The sequence below is a fragment of the Nanorana parkeri genome, unplaced genomic scaffold (genome assembly GCF_000935625.1).
Source record: "Nanorana parkeri isolate BGI_ZX_2015 unplaced genomic scaffold, ASM93562v1 scaffold2601, whole genome shotgun sequence".
Lineage (NCBI taxonomy): Eukaryota > Metazoa > Chordata > Amphibia > Anura > Dicroglossidae > Nanorana > Nanorana parkeri.
The window spans coordinates 56,889-77,519 of record NW_017308869.1 but is presented as its reverse complement, the minus strand read 5'-3'; the positions used below and the strand labels follow the sequence as shown (position 1 = coordinate 77,519).

The 20,631-nt window shown below is 40.1% G+C and overlaps 1 protein-coding gene across 1 annotated transcript in view; it reads right to left on the bottom strand.

Annotated features, from left to right (window-relative positions):
• The window catches only part of LOC108802015 (zinc finger protein 84-like), a 73,116-nt gene that overhangs the window by 30,807 nt on the left and 21,678 nt on the right, over positions 1 to 20,631 (bottom strand). Inside the window, exon 3 of the mRNA XM_018573901.1 lies at positions 15,873 to 16,506. Coding sequence (XP_018429403.1) covers positions 15,873 to 16,506 — 634 coding nt within the window. The remainder of the gene's footprint in view (positions 1 to 15,872; positions 16,507 to 20,631) is intronic.

Here is a 20,631-nt window from a genome sequence, read left to right as displayed (position 1 = left end):
AAAAAAATTTCGGTAATTTTTCCTTAATATAGTAAAAAAATAAAACCCCCAGTGGTGAATAAATACCACCAAAAGAAAGCTCTATCTGTCCCCAAAAAAGGGTATAAAATTAATTTCGGTACAGCGCTGCATGACGGAGTAAATGTCAGTGAAAGTACTACAGCGCTGAATACTGAAAAATGGCCTGGATGGGAAGGGGGTTTAACACCGCGGATGTCAACTGGTTAAGGGCCTGTTCACACGCCGTCCGTTTTCTGTGCTGACCTGATCCGTACGCTCCTGCACTTAAAATGCATCCCAATGTATCCCTATGTGTTTTATGGGCTACAGTTCTCACGTGCGCTTACGTGTTCAGCTTACTGCATGTCACATTTTGTCCGGTCCGGAAACGCATGAACGCGGCAAAAACGCAACGAAAACGGAACGCAATGCAGCTAGGCAAAAAAAAATAGTATTCTTGCTCCACTTTTTATGATGTCATACGACATACGAGTAAAGGAAAAAAACTTATCCGGGTCACCCGGAGATTACTGCCGCTCCCAAGTCCCGCTCCTTGCCTCTGCCACCCGCAGGTCCCGCACACTAGAGGCCAATAGGCGCTCTGCTAGGGCTCCAGCCGGCTTCGGCAATTTTGGAGAGGACAAACTGCACAGATTGTAATAGGAGCAGATTTCCTGGACACTAGAGATCAATCCGTCCTATGCTGAGGCTTCAACAGGGGGCGGCCATCTTGGCAAGAACAAAGATGCTCCCACAGGGCTTCACAGTAAACAATATGCCTGGAAAGTTTTACACACACATGTATTCAAAGAACAAACATTGATATGTATTAAAATAAATAAATAAATAAGTCCATGTTAATTAAAGGGAATCCAGAAAATTTGATTAGGGCTTTCACTAGATTGTTAAATTAAAAATGCAAACAAATTTAAAAAAAGTTTATAAAATAAAATTAAAAATACAAACATTTTTTTTTGGGCGTGTCATTTTAAATAAACATTTTTTGAAATTATATTATAATCTTCTGAACAACAGGAACAGACAGCAAAACAAAAGTGACCCTTCCCTATGCTATCCAAAACTACAAAAAGTTTTTTGGCTGGAGTTACACCTGTTCCGACTTACATACAAATTCAACTTAAGAACAAACCTAAAGTCCCTATCTTGTATGCAACCCGGGGACTGTCTGTATAGTAAAAAATAAAAACCGCAGTGGTGATTAAATACCACCAAAAGAAAGCTCTATCTGTCCCCAAAAAATGGTATAAAATGTATTTCAGTACAGCGTTGCATGACGGAATAAACGTCAGTCAAACTACCGCAGCGCTGAATACTGAAAAATGGCCTGGCCAGGAAAGGGGTGTAAACACCGCGGTCAGCAAGTGGTTAATTACAGAGAGAAGTTACATATAGGTAATAATAGGTACATCTATGGAATAGGAATAAAGATAGAGTAGAAGCTTTTCCATTTACAACACTCTCTCTCTCTCTGATTGAACAGTCAGATGGAGCCATATGAAGAGAAGGGAAGGATTCACTGTCCTGGTTCCCTTGTGGTGTGTGTAAATGTAAGCTTGTGTTGTTGAACTCTAAACAATGGCCTTTTTTCAGCAAAGGAGCCAAGCAGAACCTTGGAAACTCATGAAGAGCCCAGAGTTCCAGGTGTTGGCTGTACATGACAGTGCACAATTTTTCACAAATTCATTAGGGCTGGTAATAATGATTAACATTTTCAATTATTTTTTTAATCGATTAATTTCGATTAATTATAACGCACATACGCATCCAACTACATTGGCCTATACACATACAGCACAGCAATGAAGTAATACAATGAACTAGGATCACACTAATCCAACACGTTATTAATCTCACGTGCCCCACTCAATATGGCCACAGCTTGAGTGGGGCAACTCAGAATAATAACGTGCTGGATTAGTGTGATCCTAGTTCATTGTATGACTTCATTGCTGTGCTGTATGTGTATAGGCCAATGCCTTCGCAGGCGCTCGTGCAGAAAGTTTCTTGGCAAACTCACCGGCCCAAGTGGCTCCGTCGGCTAACGAAGGGGGGAGGAGTCCCGTGACGTCACGGACATCGACGTCCCTGGACTCCTCCCCCTTCACTTCGTTAGCCGACGGAGCCACTTGGGGAAAGGGGGAGGAGTCCGGTGACGTCGATGGCCGTGACGTACTGGATCACCGACGGGACTCCCGGAAAGCCGGCGGGGAGGTGAGTGTTTTCATTAGCGATCAAAATAATTTTAATCGATCAAAAAGTTTAACGACTAATCGAGAAATTAATCTTTAATTTCCACAGCCCCTAAAATTCATGCTTCCTGCCATCAATTGCTACATTACTTCCTTTTCATGCAGTGGCATAGTTGTCCCCTGGCGGTACCATGGTCCCCAGAGAGGTACGCGCTATCTGGCATACACCAAATTATAAGACAACAGTGATTCCCCTAACTCTGCAAGAGAGTGAAGATTTCACGTGCTGCCTGCCATAGAGGTTAGTATTCAGCTTCTTCTTTTACAGGGTCTTCTCTCTACAACAGGAGTTTAAATCCTTCCCCTCTTTAACTATACTAAAAAAAGTTAAGCTTTAGGTACACTTTGATTTTATTCATGAAGAATTTTTTATATGAAGCTCAGAGTCATGCGACAAGAAGCTACAATCCCTTTCCGAAGAACGATAAGAAATGTTCTGAGTATTGTGGCAGTGCGTGGCAATGCCACTGTGTAATCCCCATTTCTGTGTCCATATTTTGATGTGTCCAGCGCATTCTGATGGCACTGGGGTGCACAGCCTTTAAAATGACGGTGTTGGGAAGGGTTCAGAGCTCCACCTGGGAGACAAGAAGGCTCCACCCGGGAGTCAGAGTGGAGTCCAGTGCAGCATGGTGCTGCAGATTGGAAAACTGTGACTATCTGGAGGTACAGACAGTGGGCTGAGGCCAGAGCAGCGGTGCTGCAAATGCAAAGCCAGGAGGCTGGATGGGCAGGTGCTGCCATGAGATGCTAAAGAACCCCTGCGGGGGTAAATGTTCTGCTTTAATAAAAGTGGGCAAGGAAGCCCTTGAATGAAGAGCAAAAGTCAACAGCAAAAGTGGCCTACCACTTCCTGGCTGAGTTGCTGTTGTTCCCAGTTGCTTCCACTTTGTTATAATACCAGTAACGCGTGACCGTGGAATATTTAGTAGCCAGGAAATTTCACGGATTGACTTATTGCCTAGATGGCAACCAATCACAGTACCATTCTTCGATTCACTGAGCTCCTGAGAGCGACCCATTCTTTCACAAATGTTTGTAGAAGCGTCTGCATGCCGAGGTGCTTGATTTTATACACCTGTGGCCATGGAGGTGATTGGAACACCGGAATCCAATGATTTATGTATCACTCACCTGTAGATGCTCAAATCATCTCTGAATAGGTGCCGACACTGTCCTTCCTTCTGAAGGGTCAATAATTTTGTTCCGCATGGTCCCTGTGTGTGTCTTGTAAATAAAGGACTCATTCATTTTAACTTATGGAGTGCTGGTGACCTATTTTCTAAAATCTTGTGTTTTGCACGGTGCCATCCGTGAAGTTACTTCGAGCACCATTTATTTGATTGTTGGCCGGGACTGCTGAAAGGTGTGCGGAGGGCACCTCCATCAATTGTGTCTTGTAAAGTAGTCACCGCTCCAAGATCACTCCCATAAAGGACTACAATCCTATGTTTCGTTTCCTTATTTGTATTGAGATTGTAGTCCATCACAGGAGCGAGATTGGAGCTGTGGCTATTTTACAACCCATCACAGGGACCATGGGGAACAAAAGTAGCCCCCCTCCAGAAGGAACGACAGTGTCAGCACCAATTTAGAGATGATTTAAGGCTCTACAGACGAGTGTAAGATACATTTGTGTTAATAGTTAAGGTACTTGAATGCCTTTGGTGTCTGCAGTGGTCTATTGGGTTATTTTCTCTAATAGAAATCCTTCACAAATTTGAGGAATAAAATAAGTGATTTTTCTTCATGGTAAGTTATACAATCCCAACCTGAAAGTATTACTTCCAGTATTTAGAAAAAAAGAGCTGTGTGCATGCCAACCCCAGACACTGCACAGATTTACTGCAGACTCTCTCTGTTTTGAAGGTAGGGCTTCATAGCATGTCTGGACCAGATAAGGACCAGCACTTTTCTGCCTGCACCTAAAATGCATCCCAACATATTCCTATGGTACTTCGGGGCTCTGTTCACACCAGTGTGGACTTTTCTGGTGCACAGAAAGAAATACTGCATGCACTATTGTTTCTGGTCTGGAAGGCACAAAAACACATTTAAATGCACCATGAATGCACACAAACACACTGGAATGCACACAAAAGCCTATTCAGCCTAAAAAACTGCACCAGAACACATAACAAATGTACTGCACCGAATTTGCAGTAACACATCCGTATCTGACCAAGACGCGGTGTGAACAAGCCTGTGACGGACCGCCTGGTACCACGACTGCGTACCTTCATCAGAAATCAGCTTCCTCTCCGCTGGAACCTGAATTCCAGTGTCCTCAGCCCAAATCTGCCTAATTATTGGACGGAACCAATATATTAGGACAGAAAACTAAACTCCTCAAACATCAGACAACACTAATGTTGAAGTGGAAACCAAGAACTGACTTTATTGAAAACCAGCTCAGTATATATACAACTGTACTGAGCTGGCCAGCTGGAAGCACTTTTGTAGCTCCGTACGACGTACGTCCTTGGCAGCGAAAGGGTTAATGAATGAACAAGGAGAGGGGAGACACATGTGATGGGATTATCCCCTGAGTGTATTATATGGTAATCTACTCATCTACACCCGGAGTCAGCTACTCCTAGAGTCAGCTATCTTAATCCCATCATTAACACAATAGAACAAAGTGACAAATAAATTGTAACACATTCAATGGGAGTCTGTGCAGTGTTAACCCCTTGTGTGTTGCTGGATTCGCAGCCTGCACCTTTAATGGGCAATGGGAAAGATGCAGCATATAAACACCACACATAAAACAGGGTTATTAGTTCCAAGGGGTACACGTACATAGCAATCCTCAGGGGTTCCAGGAACAGTCCCTCAAGTCTTAGTTCCATGTAACCCCAAGAGGTCTGAGGGGGGGTCTCCATATTCCTAGGTCCATAGTCAGTAGGAAGGAGGCTAGCCCTCAGGCTTCTCCAGCAGGCCCAGTGAAGGTTTAGTCCGTCACAAAGCCCCTATTGCTCTTTGTCTCAGTATGTCCACCCTCACACTGATTCATGAATTTCACCTATAATGACCACTTGCGGCAATCTTAGTGTGATAAGGAGGAAATCTGCAGTGTCTACATCCATTTAAAACTGGAAGAAACTTAAAGCATCTCACTAAAAAAAAAAAAAAACAGACTCCTATTGCATAGATATATTAATTTTATTTATATCTCAGTTTCAACTTTTTGGAGAAGTGGTGAGCAAACCAAAGATTTAATATCTGCAATTTTAAGGATAAATATGAAAAACAATAGTATACAGAAGACCACCAGGTCACCATATTGCAAGGGAGCAACATTTACATTTTCTGTCAGTTTTAAACAGTTACTTTATACTTATATTGTCACATTTCTAGTAAGATATATTTAAATGAGGCAAGGCTTGGCTCGTGTAAGTAAAAAAAAAAAAGTTGTGCTTATTTGTTCCATCAAACAAAATAGTTTTTTATTTAATTTAAAGGTTGTATCTATAACAATGGCTTTGCCTGAAAATGACACGTTTTCATTAGATAGAGCACAGCAGAGGGTGTTCCCTTTCATACACCCTGTCTGAGTGGAACTTGAAACTGAGGTAAATTAGACATGTGCGATTCGTTTCCTTCCGAATCGAAATTCGGACGAATTTTCAGAAATTCGAACATTCGGATGTATCCTATCCGAATTACAGATATAACAAATGCAAACAAATCCAAATTTCTGCTTCCGATATTAGTTAGCGGTAGTTCGTTCGACCATTCGTTTCGTTTCTTATTCTTTTCCTTCGTTGCAGTGCCCTTAGAGAAGGAGAAAAAAAATGTCCCCCTCAAATCTCACTTTGTTGCAAACGAACAAAACGAATAAGAAACTAAAACGAAACGAACGTTCGAACGAACTACCGCTAACGAATTTTGTCCAAATTCCGAATTGACTTTTACACCCGAACCCCGAAAAACAAAATAACACTAAATCCGAATCAAAACGAAACGAAACTAAACAAATTTTTTGCCAGTGCACATGTCTAATGTAAATACCTTCTTTTATTATATAATCTACTATAATTTACACAGCTCTGCTACAGTATCAAATTATATTCGGATCTCTGGATAAAGGAAAACTACATCATCAGAAGTATTAAAAAAAGGTAAATTGGAAAAACACGGGAAGGTGGGGTAACAATCTTGCTTGCAGGTGATAAAGTTTTTATCTCCACGGATTATGTATTTTTTTACCATTATTGGATTTTAGGAAAAATAGTGATTGCAACCTTATTTACAGAACATGAATCATTAACTGTTACAACACACAGTATATACAAAACCATGTTTTTACTTTATAATTCCAAGATAAAAACAATCTCTAAATAAATGCATCTGTAGTATAACCAAATCACTACATTCTATGTGTTTATGTGAGACGAGCCATTCTTCCATTAGGCATCTTATCTAATCAATTGAACAAACTTATAATTTTTTACAGCACAGAGATCTATGAGTCTTGGAGGACTGGTCCCCTTCCTCAGGACCAAAGTAAGTGTTGTTTTTACATTATAGGTGTAACATTTTCAGACAAACCAGGAGTCACTGTTCCCATTTGTGTGTAAATTGTTTGTTTGAGCACCTGCACTCTGTAAACAATAAAACCTCACATGCAAAGGAACCAAGAACATGACCCGCTGTGTGCATATACAATTTAAAAATATTCAAGGTGAATTTCTAAATTCCTCTAAAAAAGAAAGAGAAAAAAGTACATGCCTTAGTCCTGACCATAATAAGTAACTACATAGTATACATTCCTTGTAAAAGCTTGAAGCAAATATATATTGTTTTTAGCTTATTAATTTTATTTGTAATGGTCAGGACTATTTTTAGATGGAGATTATTGAATAAGGATATTACATAATTTTCAATACACCAAGCAGGATTATCATTTGGCTTCTTCTTTGCTGTTGGTTACAGAGCTCTATAGCTGAAGCAAAAATGTAAAACACACACAGAATTTACTTAAATATACTAAACACAGTGTGTGTGTGTGTGTGTGCGTTATCAAGTTTAAAAATAATATAGCTGCAATTTACCCGAGAAACCCTTACGGTTTACCAAAAGATAGCTGCAAATTAAATTAAAACTAGAAATGACAGGGTGGATTATAAAATCAGCTGAAATTGTTATATGTGAGATGTGTACATTGTAATGTAATTGATTTACTAAAAGTAGTAATAACAGTGCACCTAATTTCTGAAAAATATCTACACTTAGCTTAGTGAATGGGATAAAGATGTGTTCAGTTCTATTATCCAATTACGTGAAATAAAAAATGTATATTTTCTTTTGTAAAATTTCTCTTGTACATGACTGAGTGTGAAAGTGAAGTCTAAGTAAACACAGCTTCATATTAAATAAGATAAGTGAAGATACAGATTGTTAAGTCAACAGTCTCTACTCATTTAGTAACTCAACCTCAATGTGTCTCTGACCGCGACTTGTGTGTAAGTCATCAGAACAACCTTGAGAATGGGCCGATTGCATAAATATCCCAAATGCCCGTTGAGACAATAAGCTGCTGTCTGTGGAATTTCACTTGTAAAAATAGCAACTGGATGCAGCTGATCACATAAGTTTCCCAGAGAAGTCCATAAGACTTATGTGATGAAGCTCTTCTCACATTCAGAGCATCAAAACAGACTTTTCTCCAGTGTGAATCTTCTGGTGGCTGATAAGATATGACCTTTTTGTGAAGCTCTTGTCACATTCTAAGCACCTATATGGTTTCACTCCAGTGTGAGTCCTCTGGTGTTCAGAAAGAGTTTTCTTTAGTGTGAAGCTCTTGTCACATTCTGAGCATTTAAAGGGTTTCTCTCCAGTATGAGTCTGCTGGTTGAAAAGGTGAGATTTACTGCACAAAAGGAATGTTTACATTGTAATGGGACAGTTTCAGCTGCTCTTTGTTTGTTCTCCACCCTAATCAGTCTGGACAAGTCCATTAACATTCTAATACAAGGAGGGAGGACAATAGGAGGGAACCTTCATTGTAAATGACTGGGAGTTGTCTCTCATCATTATCATAAACAGGTGACACTATAATTGTATCATCAATGACAAAATGGAACTGAAGAATCTTTGTTGAAATGTATCTTTTTTTTTAATTTAGAAAAGGGTTATAACCCCTTTAAAAGTTTTTTTGCTGTATTGACAAGATTTCCCATAATGTCCTGTCCTGTGGACACAAAAGAGAAGGAGAGGAATTCTCTCCATAGTGAGGGAACTCTCCTCTTTGCCTGTCACAGGAACAAATGTCCGCATTGGAAGATTTCCTCTCACCTCTCTTCCTGTTCTGGTAACAGATGATTAATTTTGGTTTTCCCACAACATTGTGTCTCAGTGACAATGGTGGAGAAATAGCGGGACCATTCTAACTGGGGAAAATGCAAGAATAGAAAGCTGGCAGGGGTCACCATCTTTATTTTACTTTATACAAACTTCAGAAAAGTTTGGGCTTTACATTGACTTTAAAACTCATGGAAACAAGCTCCAAGATCACTCCCATAATGAATTATATTATCACGCTTAGTTTAATAATTTGTATCGAGATTGTTGTCCATCACAGGAGCGAGCTTGGAGCGGTGGCTACTTTACAACACACACAGGGACCATGGGGAAGACAAGTAGCCACCCTCCAGAAGGAAGGACAGTGTCAGCACCATTTCAGAGATGATTTGAGGATCTACAAGTGTGAGATACCGACGTGACCGAGTACCCGACATTTCATAAGGGGTGACACCAAAATGACTGTCAGTCATTTTGGTGTCACCCCTCCAATGGTGACACCCGGGTGTGGGCCGCACCCCCACGCGTGACGCCACTGAGATGCATACACATTAGCCTTTATTTGACAATATTATCACAGCTCCTCTTAAGATATTCTGATTTTTTATTAGGTTATCTTTAGTAATAGAGATTGGCTATTTGCAAGGCCTATTCATGTGGTGTTGTGCAATGGTTTCATTTTAATAGCTATATTCTGTGCGGAATATAACATAGTAGCATGAACATTGCCCACTCCATCTATGCTAGGCCACAAAACAGATTTTCCATTCATTTAAATGAGATCTATGAGGTGAGTGAAAAATCACTCAACCTCATAGTTCGAGCCGATGTGTGACAATGAAACTTTCACAGGTCGGCTCAATAGATCGGGAAGTGAGTGAAAACATACCGCCGCTCGCTCACTTCTCGATCCTGTCACCTGCAGAGACCCGTGACTGTCACTCACGGCTCCCTGCAGGGCTTCCCCCTCTCCCGTCTAATCCTCCAGCGCTGACTGGTGGAACGGACGGGGGAGGGGGCGGGTACAGCTGGCTCTGCCTCTAGATAGGCAGAGCCAGCTGTCAATCACGCAGCTGGGTGGATCTCGACAGTAATGTCGGGATCCGTCCCGGCTGCGGCGGTCTCAGTATACCGCAAGCTGTGGCTCGCGGTATACTGAGCTTTGGATCACGGGAGGACGCTAGTTTATGTCCTCCCGGGACCCTGGGGAGAACTATGGGGAAAAGCACTGACCCCTATTGTTCTCCTTTAATTATGCCTGTACATCAACACAGACATTTCATGATTCGTAATTCACACACCAGAAAAAATAAATATATAGATACGCTGAATATTCTGTATAATCCTTGAGGAGCAGCACAGTTTGGATAACCTTTTCAGCGTGGAAACAGAAAATAGAAATAAAATAGTTGTTAAGCATGGTAGGCATATTGGCAAATACTATATGAAAACAGAAGAAATTATACATATCCACAGCTGCCTACCATCTGATTGTGGGTTTTACAAGGGAAATTGACAACAGGGAAGGATAAATTGTTGGCCAATGATCATAAGGACTCATTCACATTGTAATCAGCCGCCACGTACCGCTCCGCGCTGCATGCACGGCCGTTTCGGGCAGCTCCCGGGAAGAACAGGTGCTGCGTGTAATTAGTACGCAGCCCCTGTCCTTCTCCATGGCACTATGCGGCCGTAAGCCCCCCTACGCTCACCTGCCCTGCACGTCCGTGCGGGTGAGCCAGGAAACATGCACCCGTACGGACCTGCACTTGAGGTGAGCATAGGGCGGCGTAAGGCCACGTAATTTCATAGAGAGGGACGGGGGCTGCGTTCTAATCACACGCAGCACCTGTCCTTCCTGGGATCTCCCCGATATGGCCGTGTCTAGTGTGAATGAGCCATAATAATTGCTTTTTTGTTCATATCAACATGGGGGGGGGGGCACAGTGAACCCCCCCCCCCCCCAAAACAAGAACCAGAAAAAAAATAATTAAGACAGCAAAATATGCACATTACACCTTGGTGAACTAAACAAGCTAAAGAAATTTAGTTAGAACAAAGGAACATGCAAAAGCCATGAAATAATTAAAAACATCACAATAAAAACATACAAGTCCATACTTTGGCAGCGAAGTTCTACCAATTGACAGCAGGTGAGGCTAAATTGTTGGATGAAAGAAACAAAGACAAATATCAGTAGACACTTCTACACAAGTATGGCAATACAAAGATGATGAACAAAACCTATTTATATATTTATTAGAGATTCACCGATATATTGGCCGCCAAAACATATCGTCCGAAAATGGCACTTTTGGCTGATACAGCGGTGCATCCCCGATTTCTCTCCGCCCCACTGTCCCGGCGGGAAGGAGAGAAACGGTCACAGGTACCGAGCGCTGCGGGACCGCTCAGCCTCCTGTCACAGATCGGCAGAGCGGTGTGTGGGCGGAGACAGCCAGCGCTGTAACAGCAGGCTGAGCTCTGCTCGCTCAGCCTCCTGTGACAGCGTGTCAGGAAGGAGAACGAGTACCAGCAGTCAGTGATCAGTGATGGTGAATATGCATGTTACACCTGTTGGGAAATAAGGATGTTAAGGCAAATACCTCCTACTCATGCTAAAGGAACAAAGACAAGGCATGCAATGATTTCATCATCATGAGACGGTGAGGAGGGCACATAGGGGGTAGAAACCTGGACATATCGTAAAACCAAACACACATTTTTGAACCCGTCACATCAGAGAAAAACAACATTTGACAATAAATGACACACATTTCCTATACGAGAACTCAGTTTCTAGCAGAGTGTCCTGCTCACATACATGTCAGTCTGCATTTGAGCAAACTAGTCATGAGCCAATGTGAGCCTTATATCAAGTTTGTTGGAGGCGTGTTCAACCATTTTGTGGTAATGCCTAATCAGCATGTGGGTGACAGGTGCACATTAACCCATCACATGCACTAGAGTCAGGGAAGAGGTGTTTGATGTTACTCTGAGCCTCTTCAGATTACATTTGTTATGGGGGTGAGAGTCAGCAAAGGTTTACACAGCCATGGTCCTGCCATCATACACTATTGTCAAATAATGTAATTCACCCACAACTACCTGGTTACACTGACAAAACATGTAACATCGGACTGCATGCAATGTATGTGCGTTTCTGCAGAACATGGAATTCCTGTGATGCCAGTGTATGAGGGGGCTTGCAGTGATATTCCTTGGAATGTGCCACCCAAATGCCACTCGCACTCCCAATGCACGTGACCACAGGACCATGCATTCTATGACATCTACAAATGGAGTGCATGCACGACATTGTTGAAATGCAAAACTACGCATGGTAATGTGGGAAATTGAAGTGTTGCCAAGGAATGCATCTAGGGTGCCATTGACATAAATGCTACCACATGGAACTTATTGCACTATAAGGCACTCCTGGTGATTCCCCTGATCCCTCAGGCACTCAGTGTGAATGCATATTGGCCTGGGTCACTACAGCAATAGGCCCTGAACGCACAACACACTACATGCACAGTCCTGCAAATTCACCGTAGCAGTGTGATCTCCAAGATTTACTCTACTAATTTTAATGGAAATGCATGGTATTTGCAGTGGTGCATGTTGCAGTGTGGCCAATAGGTGCTTTTGGTTTGCCAGGCAAGTGTATGGCATGCTCCAAACATCCTGCAGTGTCCTCACACAGCTAACTTAAGTACACCCCTGCAGTGTGTTCACATACACCCCAGCATGACACTGTAGGAGTGTGTTATGCTGGGTGTGAACACACTGCAGAGGTGAACACCCAGCCTGATGTATTGGTGGAATGTATACACCACTGCAGTGTGTTCACACCCAGCAGGTGTGTTGTGCAATGCCCTGCATGCATTACATAGTACTGTTGTGTAAATTGGCTGTATGTAGTAATGTGATTGTGTTGCTGGTATTGATGAATGCAGGAATGTAAATGTATGAGATATCCATTTGTGTCTAAATCACTGTGATGCCTCATAATAGGAATTGTGAAGTACTCATGTGTTTTGGACATTTATTAGCAAGTGGACTAAATAATAGAAGTCTCTCCATATGTGTAATGAGGAACACGTAAATACTGGCAACATGAAACAGCTTCCTATCAACACACACTTCTGGACAGTAGAGAACAATGGTCACGCCGCTAATATGTATGCACAAGTCGCGCGTGTTTATGCTATTCACAAAGAAATTGGGAAAAAGTGGCGTGGTCGTGTTTCTGTGGGTTAAAAATGTGTGAACGGGTGTCTACTGCGGACCTCAACACGCCAGTGCTGCGTAAGGCAAGTATTTTTGAACCATGATTTTACCACTTTCTAAAGGTGCCCATACACCTTGCAATCATCGGACGGAGATTTTCGTCTGACGATCGAACCGTTGTATGATTTTCGTACGGTGGCCCCATCCTGCCCCGACCATCGCACCATCGTTAATCGACCGCACAGAATTTTGTTTGCGCATGAGCAGTGTTAATCGTTTGAATTTCGACATATGGAAACGGCACCAACTTGCGAAAATTGTATTGATTCAACCACAGTTTTCTAGCATGTTGGAAAACCGAACGTCGTACGATTGTACTAAACCAGCGCGTCGCCATGCGACAGCTGGCAGGTTGTTACGGACGGGCCGATTGGCTGAAGGTGCTGTCAATCATCTGACTGCACTCAGCTCACACACTGCACGCAAAGCTCCATGCCGGATAGCTTTGCTTCTTTCTGCACGGCTTCACGTGCAGTGTGTCACGGCCTTTAGAGAGAGCACAGCACAGGGTGTTACCTTTCATACACCCCGTCTCTCAGTGGAACTGAGTCAAGCTGATGCAAATACCTTCTTTTATTTTACAATCTGCCATAATTTATACAGCACTGTTACGGTATCAAATGATATCATGATCTCTGGATGAAGGGAAACTACATCATCATAAGTATTAAAGAAAGGTAAATTAGCAGAACACTGGAAGGTGGGGTAACAATCTTGCATGCAGGTGATAAAGTTTATATCTCCACGGATTATGTATTTTTTTTACCATTATTGGCTTTTAGGAAAAACAAAGTGATTGTGACTTTCTATACAGAACATGAGTCATTAACTGTTACACCAACACACAGTATACACAAAAAAAGTTTTAAAAGTGTATTTATAATTCCATAATAAAAACAATCTCTAAATAAATGCATCTGTAGTATAACCAAATCACTACATTCTATGTGTTTATGTGAGACGAGCCATTCTTCCATTAGGCATCTTATCTAATCAATTGAACAAACTTATAATTTTTTACAGCACAGAGATCTATGAGTCTTGGAGGACTGGTCCACTTCCTCAGGACCAAAGTAAGTGTTGTTTTTACATTACAGGTGTAACATTTTCATACAAGCCAGGAGTCACTGCTCTTTTTTTTTTCACTTTTGTGTGTACATTTTTGATTGCGCATCTGAGCTCTGTAAACAATAAGGCATCATATATCACAGAAATCACTGCGCTGGGAATGCGTGCCTAACTACCTGATTGGACCAGCCGCAACAATGTGTATAGGTGAACAAATGTAAAGCAAATATGTTGCGCTCGGTCTATGTGAACCAACTACACACTAAAGTGTTAATAAACAAATCTGTGTAAAATTACAACAATCCGTGTGAAAAAATTGATGCAAGTGGATTATTTACATTAGACTAGACTAGACTAGATGACTAGAAGGTTCAACACACAAACATAATAAGAATAATAAAAATCAACACTTGAACCTTCAGAATTAGTGCCAGTGATTAACCTCATTGGTTCGGCATATATATCTTAAACATGTGAACCTCTGACTAGCGGTGTAGTAAAACAACACAGAAAACTAAAATTTAAACCGTGATATTAATTCAAGCTGTGAACAAACTTTGAGAAGGAAGGAGGGGCTCTGTGGTGGCCCTCCAATACTCCTTAAAAAACCATGCAAATAAATCAAAACTCTAAAATAATAACAGCAAAGAAACTGATATTTCAAGGGGCATGTATCATTACATGCATAACCAACGAACATCACTTTAAGAAAGGGCAACTTCCTTCTCTCAGTGACACTTGATCAATCTGTCCGGCAGTCCTCCAAGCATTCACTGACAATTCCCCAAGAAGGGCTCCTTGTTAAAAAGGTCTTTTAAAGTTCTGGTTTTCCATCATGCATGAAAAGGAACCAAGAACATGACCCGCTGTGTGCATATAAAATAAAAAAATATTCAAGGTGAATTTCTAAATTCCTCTAAAAAAAGTAAAAAAAAAGTACATGTCTTAGTCCTGACCATAATAAGTAGCTACATAGTATACATTCCTTGTAAAAGCTTGAAGCAAATACATATTGTTTTTAGCATATTATTGTATTTATCTGTAATGGTCAGGAATATTTTTAGTTAATTTGAGATTATTGAATAATGATATTAAATAATTTTCAATATGCCAGGCAAGATTATCATTTGGCTCCTTCTCTTCTCCTTTCCTGTTGAGTACAGAGCTCTATAGCTGAAGCTCAATTTTAAAACACACAATTTACTAAAATATGCTAAACATATACTGTGTTTATATATATCAAGTTTAAAAAATAAAATGGCTGCAATTTACCTAAGAAACCTTTACAGTTTTCCAAGATAGATGCAAATGACATTAATACCGTGCATAGGGCTAGAAATGACTGGGTGGATTATAAAATCAGCTGGAATTGTTATATGTGAAATGTGTACACTGCAATGTCATTGATTTACTAAAAGTAATAATAATAGTGCACCTAGTTTCTGAAAAATATCTACACTTAGCTTAGTGAATGGGATAAAGATGTGTTCAGTTCTATTATCCAATTATGTGAAAGCAAATATTTATATTTTCTTTTGTAAAATTTCTCTTGTACATGACTGAGTATGAAAGTGAAGTCTAAGGAAACACAGCTTCATCTTACATAATAAGATAAGTGAAGATACAGATTGTTAAGTCCACAGGCTCTACTCATTTAGTAAATCAACCTCAATGTGTCTCTGACTGCAACTTGTGTTCATGTCATCAGAACAACCGTGGAAATGGGACGATTGCAAAAATATCCCAAATGCCCCGCCGCTAAGACTCCTGCAATTAGCTGCTGTCTGTGGAATTTCACCTGTAAAAATAGCAACCGGATGCAGCTGATCACATAAGTCTCACGGAGAAGTTAATAAGAATTATGTGATGAAGCTCACATTAAGAGCATCAAAACAGATTTTTCTCCCGTGTGCATTTTCTTATGTTTATTAAGACTTGTCTTTTGTCTGAAGCTCTTGTCACATTCTGAGCATTTATATGGTTTCTCTCCAGTGTGAGTCCTCTGGTGAGTAGTAAGCTGTGACTTCAATGTAAAACATTTGCCACATTCTGAACATCCATATGGTTTCAATCCTGTGTGGATCCTCTGATGTTCATTAAGATATTTTTTCTGTGGAAAGCCCTTGTCACATTCTAGGCATTTATATGGTTTCTCTCCAGTGTGATTCCTCTGATGAATAGCAAGCTTTGACTTTGTGGTGAAACATTTGTCACATTCTGAACACCAATATGGTTTCTCTCCTGTGTGGATCCTCCAATGTCCAGTAAGACTTCCTTTTTGAGAGAAGCATTTGTCACATTCTGAGCATCTATATGGTTTCTCTCCAGTGTGATTCCTCTGATGAATAGCAAGCTTTGACTTTGTGGTGAAACATTTGTCACATTCTGAACACCAATATGGTTTCTCTCCTGTGTGGATCCTCTGGTGTTCAGTAAGATTAACCTTTTGACAGAAGCACTTGTCACATTCAGAACATCTAAATGGTTTCTCTACAGTGTGAATCTTTTGGTGTCTAATAAGATTTTCCTTGTTTGTAAAGCACTTTTCACATTCAGAGCACATGAATGTCTTCTCTTTTGTGTGACTCCTCTGGTGTTGAATGAGATGTGTCTCATGTTGTAAGCCCTGGTCAAATTGTTTCTTTTCATTATGAATCTTCTGGTGAACTGTTAGAAATGACTTTAAAATGAAACTTTTCTCACCCTCCGAACACTCGTATAGCTTGTCTCCTCTGGGATCCATCATGTGCTAAAGAATGCCAACTTAGCAGTGGAATATTATCAGAATGTTTTAATAAAGAAATTTAGGAATTTCAGTTTAGTCCCTGAAAAAAAAATACAGATTGGCAACAGATAAAGACCAGTCTCAAAATTTCAGACTTTTACACAAACAGTGTTTGTCTTTAGACAGTTTGCAGTGCAGATGATTCGTTCTTATTAGTTTTTTTCTAAATTCATACCACACAGGAAATAACAATAACTGAATACAGGATTGTCTGTTCTGAGTGGAGAATGTGTTATCTCAACTCAATTATCTTTACTTCAAGCCCCCAAACAGGAAGGGTGGCATAATGCAATCATTTCCCTTTAGAAGCCCAGCGGCAATAGTAAAAACCTCGGAATGGTTGGGGCTGTATCTGTTCACATGACTTCACTCTATGGAAGCCTTAATTACAGAGAAGTTACATATTGGTAATAATAGGTACATTCATGGAATAGGATTTACAAAGCATTAAGGATTTTCTAAAGATAGTTTAAAGTAGAATTGTTTCTATTTCCAACACACTCTGTCTCTGATTGAACAGTCAGATTGAGCCATCTGAAGAGAAGGGAAGGATTCACTGTTCTGGTTCCCTTGTGGTATGTGTATATGTAAGCTTATGTAAACTTTTGCCCTACAGTGACATAGTGGTCCCCTGGAGGCTTTATGTTGCTCAGTGAGGTACATGCTTTCCGGCATACACTAAATTATAAAATAACAGTGGTGCTCCTAACTCTGCAAGAGAGTGAAGATTTCACATGCTGCCTGCCATAGAGGTTAGTATTCAGCTTCTTCTTTTTAAGGGGCCTTCTGCCTACAACAGGAGTTTCAATCCTCCCCCACTCTATTCAAACTAATAAAAGTAAAGCTTTAGGTACACTTTCATTTTATTCATGAAAAACCTTTTCTATGAACCTCAGAGTAATTCGACAAGAAGCTACAGTCCCTTTCAGAAGTACAATAAGAACCTTTCGAGTATTAATGGACTGACATTAGATTAATATCAATCTGAGTAAACATTCTGAGACAGCCCATGTTTCCAAGTTATTGATCTCTAACAGTTTATGACAATGCAACATTTTTCACAAATTCATGCTTCCTATCATCAATCGCACTTTACTACTTTTTCCTGTAATGACACAGTGGTCCCCTGGAGGCACCATGGTGCCTGGTAAGTTACATGCTATCTAGCATACACTAAATTATAAGACAACAGTGATGCTCCTAACTGTGCAAGAGAGTGAAGATTTCACATGTTGCCTGACATAGAGGTTAGTATTCAGCTTCTTCTTTTACATGGTCTTCTCTCTACAACAGGAGTTTTAATCCTTCCCCACTCTAGCCAAACTGAAAAATGTTTAGGTATAGGTACACTTTCATTTTATTCATAAGGTACTTTTCATATGAATCTCAGACTAATGAGACAAGAAGCTGCAATCCCTTTCAGACATACAATAAGAAATGTTCTGAGTATTAATGGACTGACATTATCAACCTCAATAAACATTCTTGATTCAGCCAATGTTTCCAAGTTATTGATCTCTAACAGCATTATTTGTTGCCTGGATTTTTTTTGAATACCCAAGACATACTCTGCCTGCAGCCAACATGTCTCTCAGTATAATGTTCAAAACATAAAACATCTACCTGGTATAATGTAGAATTGGGTCCTATAGAAGCTTCTTGTTCTCTTGACCAGCAGTTCTTGTAACTGACTGAGCCCAGCCTCACCTTATATTCATTTCACCACCATTCACCTACATGTGCTGGGTCTCTATTGGCTGAAAAGGTGAGATCTACTTCACAAAAGGCATGTTTACATTATAATGTGGCAGTTTCAGTTGCTCTTTGTTTCCACTCTCCATCAGAATCACTGCCAGGACAAGTTCATTAACATTATAATGTGTGAACGGAGGACAATAGGAGGAAACCTTCATTTAACATTTAATATGAATGGCAGTTGTCTTTCATCATTATCATAAACGGGTGACACTAAAGTTGTATCATCAATAGCAAAAGAAAAGTGGAGAGTATTTCTTGAAATGTATCTATAACTCGTTTTTTTTAATATAGAAAGAGTTATAACCCCTTTAAACATTATTTTTGTGTTTGTTTTTTGCTGTATTGACCAGATTTCCCACCATTTCATGTCCTGTAAACACAACAAAGGAGGAGAGGAATTCTCTCCAAAGTGAGGGAACTCTCCTCTTTACCAGCATGGCAAAAATAGTCACAGCTTTTTCACTTTTAATGTTCTATGTAGCATTCAGGTTTGTCTTAAATGCAAAATAGTTCATATGAAGGCAACTGTGTGCACAACTATCATATTAATATGAGCATTTATAAAGATTTAAATGTTTGTAGATTTAAGAGTAATAAGAATATAAATATATTGGTACTTTATTTGGATACAATGATTGTCTAAATAGTTAAATAGGTGTTTTTTTCGGTGTATATATTTAATATAAGAAGCTGAGGACTATTCAGAGAGCAATACAATATGATATACTGATCAATTAGGTCCTCATTCTTCTTTATTTAAGTGGTGTACTGGTATATATTTAATTTAACTGAGTTAAAACATTTTGCTGTAACTGCTTAAAAAGCATTGCAAACAAAAAGTACTTCCCAGATTTATCCATACCAGGTGATCTGAGACCTCACCCCCTATAAATCCAAATACATCAAAAAATCACAACCTAGGTTATATTGGGGTTTTTGAAGAGGCATCAGACAGATATAAAATTCATATAAATTTTATTACAATTATTAAAAAATTCCATGATTCAAGTTAAAAAGGAAATACATGATTTTTGTTTCCCTAGGTTCTTGCCTTCTAATCACAATGTCATCTATTATACATGAAATAGATAGAAACATAATAGATGAAATTGTGATTAGAAGGCAAGAACCTAGGGAAACGCAAATCATGTATTTCCTTTTTAACTTGAATCATGGATTTTTTTAACGAAATGTAATAAATTGTATATGAACTTTATATCTGTCTGATGCCTCTTCAAAAACCCCAATACAACCTAGCAGGGCCGGACTGGCCATAGGGCAAACCGGGCACTTGCCCGGTGGGCCGGGCCGAACACAATCAACCTGATTGTGTTCGGGCCGGTCCGCCATGCCGATGGCCGGCTCTGTGCAGAGCAGTGTCTACTGTGTGGTAGCGAGCAGAGCCGGCACTACCACACAGTAGACACTAGAGGGCGCTGGTGGGGGAGGCCAGAGAAACACCTCCTCCCCCAGCTCTCTCTACTCTGTGCTCTTTCCGGAGCTTGCTGGTGCTGTTCCTGCAGCCTGCACTGTCCCGGTACCGGCCGAGATATTAACATATGAATGGGTAATTTGCATACCAATAAGCCGCGACCCATTCATATGTAAATATCGCGGCTCATTCATATGCAAATCGCTACCCCTCCCCCGCTGCTAAGGAAGAGAAGACTGCAAGAACAAGGTAAGTGTATGGTCAGGGATGGAGAATGGCAGGGGCGGCAGGGTTAGTTTTAATTTTTTTTTCCCCTTTTATTAGCACTTTTTAAATTTTTTTACTTTTTTTATTTATCTTGTCGTTTACTTTTTTTGTTTTTAATTTTTTATTAGTCTTATTATTGTTTATTTTTTTATAATTATTTTCTTATTTATTTCTTAGTATTTTTTTACTTTTTTAATCACCTTTTAATGTTTTTATTTAATTATTATTTCTTATTATTTTGTACTAATTTGTGTATTTATATTTATTCTTTTTTTAATGTAATTTTTTTCACTTAACTTTATTGCTATCACACAGGAGCTAACAACCCCTGTGTGATAGCATTTGGAGGTGACAGATTCTCTTTATTGACCCTGTCACCTCCAGGATAGGAGTTCTAGCGCAGCACTTTCGCTACATTGGCGGTCAGTGTGAATAGTTTCATTACATTGGCA